Source organism: Pelodiscus sinensis, chromosome 3, assembly GCF_052426305.1.
Source record: "Pelodiscus sinensis isolate ZL-2025 chromosome 3, ASM5242630v1, whole genome shotgun sequence".
Taxonomy (NCBI): domain Eukaryota; kingdom Metazoa; phylum Chordata; order Testudines; family Trionychidae; genus Pelodiscus; species Pelodiscus sinensis.
In genome coordinates this window covers 193,306,434-193,318,563 of record NC_143054.1, presented here as the reverse complement: position 1 = coordinate 193,318,563, position 12,130 = coordinate 193,306,434, and the positions used below count along the sequence as shown (strand labels likewise).

Genomic DNA, 12,130 nt, shown 5'->3' with positions numbered 1-12,130 from the left:
CTCAGAGTGGTTTCACGGACCACTTTGAGAAACACTGTTTTCGGGCAAGCAGAAGGTACAGGATGGGGTGGGTGCCCAAACAGATCCATGGCTTCCAAATATATTTTGAGATGCCCTCAGCATTGGCCTACTCTGCTCCCTTTGACGTCCATGCTAACAATTTTACTGATTTCAACATGAGAAGAGTTATACCAACTGCAAGCACTCGGCTTCCCCAGTGTTAAAAGGTGGAAAACGATATGCCCCTCCTTTGGAAAATGCTTTGACATAGGTGGTTGGAAGGAGCCATATAAAAGCTAGGTATTTATTATTAGTGCAAATGCTGCTCATGAGGTATGTCATAGGTGAAAATACATTTTCTTGAGGGGTGGAGAAGGTAGTTATTTATTGATTGACAGTTGGCCCAGCAGGTAAAAGGACTGGGAAAGAGATGGAGATACCTCAAAGAGATTCAGAAACTGGAACCTCATGGGATATTTTGATAAGACACACCATTATCCAATTGCTTCAAGGGGTAGCCGAGTTAGTCTGTGCAGGAAAAAACAACAAATGGTCTGGTAGCACTTTATAGACTAACAAAACATGTAGATGGTATCATGAGCTTTCGTGGGCATGACCGGAGTATTGAGTTTAGGATGTGCAGACCCAAAATAAATAGGAGAGAAGGGTGGGGGGGAAATGAGGTGGGGAAACAAGGAGCAGAGGGTATGGAAAATCAAAGGGAAAAACAGGAAAGCAGAGCTGGGAATCAGTAAGCACCTGAAGATTGGGTAGTTAAAACGAAGCCGATCAGAAACAGTCAATAGATAGTACCCTTCCTAACACAGGAATCTACACAAAGAGCTCTTTGACTTTGATTCTTATCTGCTTCATTTTAACTACCCAATCTTCAGGTGCTTACTGATTCCCAGCTCTGCCTTCCTGTTTTTCCCTTTGATTTTCCATACCCTCTGCTCCTTGTTTCTCACCCCCTCTTTTTCTTCCTCCCCGCTCCCCTTCTCTCCTATTTATTTTGGGTCTGTACATCCTAAACTCAATACTACAGTCATCTGAAGAAGTGGGCTGTTCCCACAAAAGCTCATTTACATGTTTTGTTAGTCTATAAAGTGCTATCAGACCATTTGTTGCATTATCCTATTAATCATCAGCAAGCAAGCCAAGAACAGAAGTAAGCTCTTGCAGGTCTATGGAGCAGGTGGCGGATAGTTTTTAATGTGTTTCTGACTGATAGTCTCATAACAGTTCAACAGTGGTAAACAAAGGTGAGATGGCTCACTAGGTAGGGTGCTGGTCTGGGATTCTAGAAACCCAGTTTGGGTTCCTTGCCTACTGGAGATTGAGTGTGTGGGCTTGAGTAAGTCACTTAGGTCAGGTTGTTATGCTTAAACAAAGCACATGAGATCTTTTATAGGGGAAAAGGCAGTATGCCACATTTATTGAGAATACAACGGTAGCATATGCTTTTCAATCACTCACACACACAAACACCATACACACATGTTATAGTTACCAGTCCAGAGTCTGGATCAATCTAGTGTCCAGCCAGATCGATCACAGAGGGAGAGCCTGACCTTTTGTCGGTTGCGTTCCAATGCTGTCCTTGAGTTGGTGGCAAGACGAACACGAAGTTCCATGGCAAAGCACCCTGCTTTTATAATCCTTTTCTCTGTTGAAGTCTATGGATTCTGCCATGTCAGTCTGTATCTGATGTGTTATCTTTTTTATGTCAATCATTCCTAAATACAGTATCTCAAAAGGCTCATCCTGTAATCAATTGTTTTAGAGGGGTGCCAGCTCCACTTTAGAGCTGTCAATCTGCCAATCTGATCACTCCTTTACCATGGGTACACACTAATAGTCTTTCTGACGCTGATGAGTGTGTCTTCACCCAAAGGTCACCCCTCCTTTCTTGGCCATCTGGCTCTGAGGATAACCTTCGCACCTTTATCTCAACACATACATAACGCTTTCATACAGAAGCAATCTCTCCAAGGACTTTCAAAGAAAAGCATAATACAACAGAACACCACTGGCCATCACCTACAGTCCTCAGCTAAAACCTCTCCAATGCATCATTAGTGATCTACAACCCATCCTGGACAATGACCCCTCGCTTTCACAGGCCTTGGGAAGCAGGCCAGTCCTCTCCCACAGGCAAGCCGCCAACCTGAAGCATATTCTCACCAGCAACTACACACCGCACCATAATAACTCTAACTCAGGGACCAATCCATGCAACAAACCTCGGTGCCAACTCTGCCCACATATATACACCAACAACACCATCACAGATCAGCCATACTGTCACTGGTTCATTGTCCTGTACATCTACTAACATAATATATGCCATCATGTGCCAACAATGCCCCACTGCTATATACATCAGCCAAACTGGACAGTCCCTACGTAAAAGAATCAATGGACACAAATCAGATATTAAGAATGGCAATATACAAAAACCTGTAGGGGATCACTTCAGTCTCCCTGGACACACAATTGCAGATCTAAAGGTAGCCATCATGCAGCAAAAAAAACTTCAGGACCAGACTTCAAAGAGAAACTGCTGAGCTACAGTTCATCTTCAAGTTTGACTCAATCAACTCAGGATTAAACAAAGACTGTGAATGGCTTGCTAACTACAAAAGCAGCTTCTCCTCTCTTGGAATTCACCCCTCCAGATCAGCTACTAGAAGTGGGCCTCATCCTCCCTGATTGGATCCACCTCGTCATCTCCAGCCTGATTCTGGCCTGCATATTTATACCTGCCTCTGGAAATTTCCACTACATGCATCTGACGAAGTGGGTCTTTGCCCATGAAAGCTTATGCTCCTACACTTCAGTTAGTCTATAAGGTGCCACAGGACTCCTCGCCGCTTTTGCAGATTCAGACTAACACGGCTACCCCTCTGATACATAATACAACCGTATCCCAACAGTATTGGGCAAAGCAAAAAGGCATTGTAAATCAAACAATTAAGACTTCAGCCTTCAACATTCCTCTAATCTCATTAACATAGACACAGTACCAAAACTTACTAAACTCACTAAGCTTTAAAACAAAGAAATATATATCTTACTAAAGGGCTTAGTTTAATGAAATATTAAATGTAATAATGTATTATCTCGCATTGCTACATTATTAAACCTAAAATACAAATATAAAAAGAATAAAACTTTCAACTCCAACAAGATCTACATCACACAGAAGAGCAGCACTGACATAGTCAATCTTTTGGGGTTTGATTTAGTGAGTCTAGTGAAGACCCGCTAATTTGAACTGAGAGATCAGCACCGGTACTTCTGCTCCACGAGGATTAAAGGAAGCCAATTGGAGCATGTGCCCCCGTCGACCTCCCACTGTGTGGATGGTGCAAAAATGTGTTTAAGATAAGTCAACTCCAGCCATGTAACTAACATAGCTGGAGTTGTGTATTTTAAATTGACTTTCTCCTTTAGTGTAGACCAGGCCTTAGTTCCCACTGTGTAAAGTGGAAAGAATAGCATTTCCCTACAGGGCTACAGGGATGTTGCAAGGGTAAATACATTAAAGAAGAGAACTCTCAGGTATTACAGTGATGGAGACTAAGTAGCTTACACAGAGGACTTCTTTAAGTGTCTGTTCCATCCCCTTGTTTCTTTATTTCTTTCCAATCCCTTTTTTATTAAGGAAAACATATGCTTCTAGCTTCCTTCTGTGCTCCAGGTAAGCAGCTAATCAGCTAGCTGTAGTCTTTGCAGTTGTACTTGATAACATCCTGTCTTAAGTGCTCACCCTCCAGGTGACAAAAGCCATCATAATCATGGCCCCAGATCAATCCACCTATGGCCTAGTGTTACTCCTTCGCCATCATTTCTCAAGTAGTTACAGTGCTCAGACTTAGAAGAAACAGCAGTTAGAAAATGTCTGTTTGATATAACATGCTAGCTTTAAAGACCTCTAGAATCTTTTTTTGTTGGCTCTCCACCAGTAATCAAGGCAATAGGTTGTCCTTAAGGTAAATGAGAAATTCTCTTTCTGCTCATTCCTCTCAGAGAGGTGAATGTTCTGTCATTCCCTGAAAAGCTTTGCATACTCCAACATATATCAAAGGACATGAAAAGCAAAAAATGCCTGATATTGCATGAGGTGAAAAAAAAATCTACACAGTTTAATTTACTGTGTTATTTCGGAGTGGATACTTAAGTCTAATGGGACAATTTAATACTCATATATTTTTGTAAACACAGAGCTAATAAAAATGTTTGGCTAAGCAAGAAAGGGTAGGAGGGTGCTTCTTGTCTTTGCTTCTTATGTAGTTTATCATCAAAGTTAGAGCAGATACCTTGTTCCCATATAAGTCCATGGGAGTTTAGCCATTGTGAAAGTGTAGCCATGTACACAGTTAAGCAATGAGCCTGGGCTCATCGATTAAAATTCACAGCTACACGCAGGCTCCTGGTACACATGGGGAGACAGCTTAAAAGCGAGCTCCTGGCTCACACCAGCTCCCGGGAGCCATTGCCTTCCCGCACTGCTGCCTCTGTATCGGAGCTAGCAGCATGCACCGGCTCCCGGGGGGCCAACTGTAGCCCTACATGTAACCATGTAACTGCTGAAATTTTCATCATCAAAAAATAGATTACACAGGGTATGTCTACACTACAATGTTAGTTCGAACTAACGGACGTTAGTTCGAACTAACATTCATAGCCGCTACACTAGCGCTCCGCTAGTTCGAATTTGAATCGAACTAACAGAGCGCTTAGTTCGAACTAGGAAAACCTCATTTTACGAGGATTAAGCCTAGTTCGAACTTACTAGTTCGAATTAAGGGGTGTGTAGCCCCTTAATTCGAACTAGTGGGAGGCTAGCCCTCCCCAGGTTTCCCTGGTGGCCACTCTGGCCAACACCAGGGAAACTCTATGCCCCCCTCCCGGCCCCGGACCCCTTAAAGGGGCACGGGCTGGCTACGGTGCCCGTGCCAGGTGCAAGCCTGCCAGCACCCAGCCAGCAGACCCTGCACCTGGCATGGCACAGAGCCACCCACCCGACACCCCCCAGCCCTCCCCCTCTTCCCGGGACCAGGCTGGCGGCTCCCAGGAGCTTGCCCTGGACTGCAAGAGGCGGGCACCTTCCTGGGCTAGTGCGGACATCGTGGACCTCGTCCACGATCTCCGCACTAGGCACAGGAAAGTGGCCGTCTAGGGCAGGAGAGCTGCCAGCCTGGCCACCCAGGAGCAGGTGTGCATGAAAATCAAGGGGGTCCACTGAGACCCCCGACCCTGAGCCCTGAGCTTACAATGGCCGTCCTGGGTCAGACCAAAGGTCCATCTAGCCCAGTAGCCTGTCTGCCAACAGCGGCCAACCCTAGGGACCCTGGAGGGGATGGACCGAAGATAGTGACCAAGCCATTTGTCTCGTGCCATTCCTCTCCAGCCTTCCACAAACTTTGGGTAGGGACACCACTCCTACCCCCTGGCTAAGACTACTCCATGGACCCAACCTCCATGACTTGATCTCACTTCCCTTTAAACTCTGTTCTAGTTGTAGCCTTCACAGCCTCCTGCAGCAAGGAGTTCCACAGGTTAACTATTTGCTTTCTGAAGAACAACTTTCTCTTACTAGTTTGAAGCCTGATACCCATTCCTTTCCTTTGGTGTCCTCTTGTCCTTCTTTATGGCAACTCATGAAGAACTTTTCTGAATGCACCCTCTCCACCCAACCCCTGCTTTTAGAGACCTCTATCCTGTCCCCCCTCCGTCTCCTCTTTTCTAAGCTGAACAGTCCCAGTCTCTGTAGCCTCTCTTCATCTGGGACCTGTTCCCAACCCCTGATCATGTTAGTTGCCCTCCCCTCTCCCAGCCTTTCTCTTCCCCTCTCCCACCTCCTTTTCCCAGTCTCCCCCAGTTTTGTTCAATAAAGACAGAGTCAATGTTGGAAGAAACGTTATGTTTATTTTGTACATCAATAAGAAGGGGGGCTAGGGAAGGGTAAGTGGAAGGAGGTGAGGGAGGAATGGGGTACGAGCCCCCGATGGGGAGGACTGGGCTGACTCTGCGGGCTTCTGGGGGTGGAAGCTCTCCTGCAGCCCCCCGATTGCCCCCTCTCCCCAGATGGCAGCCTGCGGCAAGTGCAGCCGGGCTGATGGCCGAGTGCTGTGATGTGCCCAGTGTGGGTAGTCCGGGCAATCCAAGCCAGGACTGCTTTGCAAGCGGGGCACCCCTGAGAACTGTCTGTCCAGGGTGGGGGTCGGGACCCTTTAAGCGCATCAGCTAGCCTGAGACAGCATCTCCACGCTCTAAGTCCTCCTCTGATGCCCTGCCGGCACTGCTTCCGGCCATCCTAAATCCTGTTCAGGGTCCACTTAATGTGGACTTGCTAGTTCGAATTAGCAAAACGCTAATTCGAACTAGTTTTTAGTTCTAGACGCATTAGTTCGAATTAGCTTAGTTCGAATTAACTAATTCGAACTAAGTTAGTTCGAATTAGCGCTGTAGTGTAGACGTACCCACAGTTACTTAATTACACTCATTTCAACATGCCTCATAATTATTTTGTGGGTCTTCTTATTGTATATAAACTCATTTCCCTGCTTACATTTACATTTCAAAACTGAGAATGACTGTTCCCCAAGCTTGGTTACATTTTCTGAATTGTGCAGTTATGAAATGTCATAACTACTTTTTCAATAAGAAACGTAACTGACAGTTTCCTGTGAGCTCTATTTGCTCTAACAAAAATTTGCTTCACAGACAAATGAGAATTCTTTCTTAGGTATGTACTTATTCTCATACACTTAGGTAACTACTTATTCTGTCATTCTAAAGAGAGTTCACACTCAATTTTGTTCTTTCAAAAAACAAAAGTAAAATTGGGTTTTGCTAACTGCATTTTACTGTACAGTCTCTGGTTCATAGTTCTAAACATGGATCTGATTGACTGAATTATAGTGATCTTCAAGTGAAATATATCAACGATCCTTTTATGATCTGTTAGTTTCAGTACTCATATGATGTAGGGAAATGTTATTCCCAGTTTTACAGATGAAAAAACTGAGGCACGCAAGAGATTTATTTTTTAAGGGACCAGTCTTGCTCCTACTGAAGTCAATAGAGATTTTGTTTCTGACTTTAGAGGGATCAGACTTTGGGTTTAAATTTGCCCTCCGTCATAGAGCAAATCTCTCGTAGAGCCAGGACTCAGATCTTCTGACTCTCAAACCTGTGCTATAACCTGAAAGTCATGTTTCCTAGGTATCAGCAAAGAGTCCCTTTTAACGAATATGCATTAATCTATTACTGCTACCTGGACACCCCAAAATCTGAACCTGGGTACTGCACACCACACTTGAAGAGAAACTGAAATAGATATGAGCAGGGGGATGCAAGTGTAGTTGATCAATGACCACAGTTCTTTGAGTTCATAAGTAGGATAATACTTGGAAGCTAATGAGATTTTTATGTGTAAATCCACACTTCTCAAAATGGCAATCCATGCTTCATTGATCAAACTGCTGCTAGCTGTTAATCACATAGATATCCTGGTGATGATACGATAAGATATTTGCACGTGTTCACCACACTTCATTTTTGAAGCAGTCTGGGATTATTTATGATGACAAAATGGAAAATGCTTCATGTTTGGTTTTTTCCAGCTCATTCAGAAGTTGACAGATGTGGCAGAAGAATGTCAGAGCAGCCAGTTAAAGAAGCTAAAAGAGACGTGTGAAAAGTAAGGTGCTATTCTCATATAACTAAATCATTTTCAGCATCTAATTTCTGGTTAAAATATATATGTGTGTATATACCCACACACAGAGAGCCAACCGGGCCAACAGCTTCCACGGGGGCTCTGAGCAATGTGGGGGGAAGGTCCCAGCTCTGTGCCCTGGTAGGGGTGGAGCCTCAGGTGAAAGGGGTGGGGGCAGAGCAGCCAGCCCTCCACACTCCACTTGGAGCGGCATTCTCATGGTGATTTAAAGGGCCCAGTTCTCCAGCTGCCACAGTAGTGGCAGCAGCAGCTGCCGCTGAATCACCAGGCCCCGGTTTACCTGCCCCTTCCCTCCCCATCAGTGAGCCTGCAGACAGCGTGCGTGCGTGTGTGCGTGTGTGCGTGCGTGTGTGTGTGTGTGTGTGTGTGTGTGTAGGCTTATCTTTATCTCTCTTTCCTATAGAGAAAAGAAGGAGTTAAAGAAGAAAATGGACAAGAAGAGGCAGGAGAAGATTACAGAAGCTAAAACCAAGGATAAAAATCAAATGGACGAGTGAGTGTAAAAATGTTATTAGACTTTAGTATGTTCAAGGCCATTTGGTCCATATGACATCAAAAGAAAAGCTTCAATTAGGTAATCAGCATGCAGGCAGTAAGGGGTCACCAAAGGAACAGTGCCACCTCCTCTTGAAGAAATCCAAACTCCTTCTGCACATGTAGCACTGTGCCAGCTGAATTAGAGCAAATGAGAGCATCTTCATGAAAAGACCCAAGGTCAGTGTGGTCAAAGAATGGCACACTTAGGCCCTGGTTTCACAAACACTTCCGCATGTGGGTGAATAAGCCCATTGGCTTCAATTCAACCTTGTAAAGTTACTCATGTGCGGGAGTGTTCATGAAATTTCCTCTGAATTTGAGAGACCCTTGAACCACACTATAAAACTAGTGTTCTGTGGGCTCTTTTCAACATGCAGAAAAAGGAATGTGGAAGGGTTAAAGTAGTTTGAGTGTCTTGTTTGAGAAACGCAACTTTACCTGCATGTGACAGGGTGGACTAAGCCCTGATGCCCTGCTAAAGGCTGGAGGCCTTGCCACACCCTGCCCCAGTGAGAGGAGCAGAAGAGAGGTCCTCCAAGCAAGATAGAGTGGCTGCCTCTGCTACAGCCAATCATGGCCCAGCAGGCTGCTATAAAAGAAGCTCTGGCAGTTTCTCACAAGAGCTTGACTCAGACAGATCTATGGACTGACTGGGAGGACAGCAGCACTGTGGATAGTTCCGAGTGCAAGCTGAACATTAGGCCTGGATGAGACCCAGGTCCAGTGGCTGAAGACTAGCCACAAGCTAGTATAAGATTTTATAGCACCCTGGACCGGGTGTGTGGAAAGCCTAGCCTCAGAACCCTGAGATGGCTGGACCCAGCAGCATCCTGGGGAAGTGACCCAGGGAGCAAGGAAGTAGCAGATAGTGGAGACTCATAGCCAGCCACTGCCACTTACAGAGTTCCTGGGCCAGGACCCAGAGGAGAGGGCAGGCCTGGGTCCCCTCTCCCTAACCTCCAGCAGCCACAACAAGGGGATAAGAAGAAGCCACATACTGGATACTCCCTCTTCCGCAGACAGCTGAGCAGAGAGATTACAAGGCGCACCCTCGGCCAAGAGTGGCACTCACAAGAGGGGGGAGCCCTTTACAGCGCATTCCTTGGGAATCCAAGCTTTTCATATGTTTAACAGAATTGTAATGTTATTGAACGATAGCCTGCACAGAAACTACTGACATTTCCTGCAGCTTTCGTTTCATCTTAACAGAGCTGGTGGGGTAGGAATTTCCTTTCTTGTTAACTTTACCATTTATAATCTCATTTCTGAATGAAACCAACCACAGCATTAGAATGATGGAGGGTTTGTGCTAGGTTTGTAATGTCACCTCAGATTCTGTGCTACTGGTCCCTCTTTCATGCTAGCATTCGCCTGTGTGGAGTTACTTCTGATTTTTCAACAGTGGAAGTGAGAATTGTGTTTTGTGGGTGCAGTCCCTGGAAAAAGGTGGCAAAATATTGATTTCATTACTGGCTCACAAATAAGCACAGAAGTGGGTCGTATCCTTTGCTAATGTGCAACAAATAGGCTTTGTTCGTTTTCCTCAATTCATTTGGGAAAATAACTCAAAGAGAGAATGGAACATTTTAGAGTTCACCACTGTATTTATTATTAGTTGGCATTGATCAATCTTTGTGCAAGGCCCTGTCCTTCCCAAACCCAAGCCTGCAGAGTTACAAGGTAGCAAACATCTCTGTACTACCTCCCAGTACCAGCTTTATCTAGCTTGCATACTCCTACCCATGAGCTGCTGCAAACACCAACCACAGGGAATCCTACCGCAAGGGGCTTGAGAGAAGGCACTTTATGGTACTTGATTTGTTCATTGCTCTATATAAAGCTAAGGGGTGGTCTCAGAAAATGTCTAGGTAACAGGGTCTGTTATTAGCTGGCTACTGAACTCCTGGTATTGACTTCTGCTCTGATTTGGGCCTTGACTCCTACATGAATCCTGGAACTCCCACATGCCTCCTAATATGCAGTATTGACCCTCAGCCTGTCCTCCATCTTGTCTCCAGCTCTGCCTCTTAGATGGATCACAGGATTGATTGTTGACTCTGATATTGACTCTGAACTCCAGTGCTTGTCCTGCCTGCCTTTGCCCAGGATCCTGATGATTTGTATTATCTAAAAGCAATTTAAAAAAAAAACAGCAAAAGAATTTAAAAAGTCAAAACAACAAACTTAAAAAAACCACTCCGCACCAACACACAAGCTTTTGCACAAAGGCCGGGTTGCACAGTGTTTAATATAGCATTACCACTGTGCATGGGTTGGAGCTTCGCTTCGAGTTGTAGGTGAAAGAAATACATCTTTGTATTGATAGACAGGAAAGATAAAAGGACGCCAGTGCATGATCTGAGAGCAGAGACTGGAGAAATGTAATAAAATAAGCAGCCTAAAGAGAAGATGACAAAATAGAAATAAGTGATAGTATAAAGAGGAAGAATTATTTAAGATGATTAAAGTTGGCTTAATGGCATGGAAATTGGAAAAAAATCAGGCGTTATGGAACAGGTTTTATCAGTAAAATGAATTACAATGTGAAATGATTTGCCAGTAGAGAGGCTATTGAAATACCAACTTAGGTGTTCAAAAGTAGGCAGGTAAACATCTCTGAGGAGGCTCTCACAAACTCTTTGCATAGCAAAATCCAGTGGAGGCAGCAAAAGCAGCAGGAAACTCCCCATGTTTCTAGCCAGCCCCAAGAAGTAGACACAGTTTGCCCCGCCCCACTAAAAGAGGTGTCAGGACTTGTGTGCAAACCCAGTAGATCCCATCAAGACTACCTTTGCCAAGTGTGTTTGAGCATTCTCTCTCAGAAATGTGGGAAATTAAATGCACACAGATGAATATATTATGCCGAACTTTGCAGGCATTCATTTTTCTATTGTCCTTAATTTCCCCCATCTTTAAGGTTTGCGTAGCTGCTTGTAAGCGACTCATTATAGTTCTTTATGTATTAGTGGCAATATTTCAATAGTTCTGTTTAATCTCTTAAGTGCACCTTGATTTCTATTGAACTGTTGCAACTAACTCATCGTTTGAGGGCAGTTGGCTTCATTCTCTGCAAACTTCATAAACAATAACAACAATCTTACATAATGCAATCAAATAACTAGATGCCATCATCCCTAATGAGCTGCATGTTCACTGTGGGTGTGATACAATGCTTATTGAAGTCAATGGCAAAGTTCCTGTTAACTTTCATGGTATGGAATCAGAGCCTATATTGACCCGGGTGAAGTTTTCAAAGGTGCATTAGTAGCTTTGGAATTCTAATGTATCTGTTCTACCCTGGCTTTGTTGCACTTGTCTATGGCAGTGTGTGCCAACTCTGGCCAGGCAGTTCTGAAAAAAAAATCTGTCTAAAAATCACTGCAGCTGAAACTGCTGAGGTGTTCCTGCTTCGGTTCTACTAGAAGTAGTTGAAAAGAAAACAAGCAATTGCTTCAAGTCAGAATAGCAGCTGATTGTTGAGGAGTTGAATAAGAATATATCGTCACTACAGGCTAGATTGACAGGCACCAATCAATCCAGCGGGGGTTGATTTATTGTGTCTTGCATAGATGTTATAAATCAACCACCGAACACTCTCCCGTTGACTCCAATATGCTACCAAAATGAGTAGAGCAAGTGGAATTGATGGGAGAGCCTGACTTGTCGACTTACCATAGCGAAGGCTCCAGAGTAAGCAGACCTCTAAGTATGTCGACTTCAACTATGCTTATGCTCCTACACTTCAGTTAGTCTATAAGGTGCCACAGGACTCCTCGTCGCTTTTGCAGATTCAGACTAACACGGCTACCCCTCTGATACTTGACTTCAACTATGTTATTCATG

The 12,130-nt window shown here is 44.5% G+C and overlaps 1 protein-coding gene across 4 annotated transcripts in view; it reads left to right on the top strand.

Moving 5' to 3' along the window:
• PLCB1 (phospholipase C beta 1) overlaps window positions 1–12,130 on the top strand; it is a 698,632-nt gene that overhangs the window by 587,373 nt on the left and 99,129 nt on the right. For all 4 annotated transcript variants that reach the window (XM_075925686.2, XM_075925693.2, XM_075925689.2 and 1 more), the window contains 2 exons: window positions 7,635–7,711; window positions 8,154–8,243. In XM_075925686.2, the coding sequence (XP_075781801.1) occupies window positions 7,635–7,711; window positions 8,154–8,243 (167 nt within the window). The remainder of the gene's footprint in view (window positions 1–7,634; window positions 7,712–8,153; window positions 8,244–12,130) is intronic.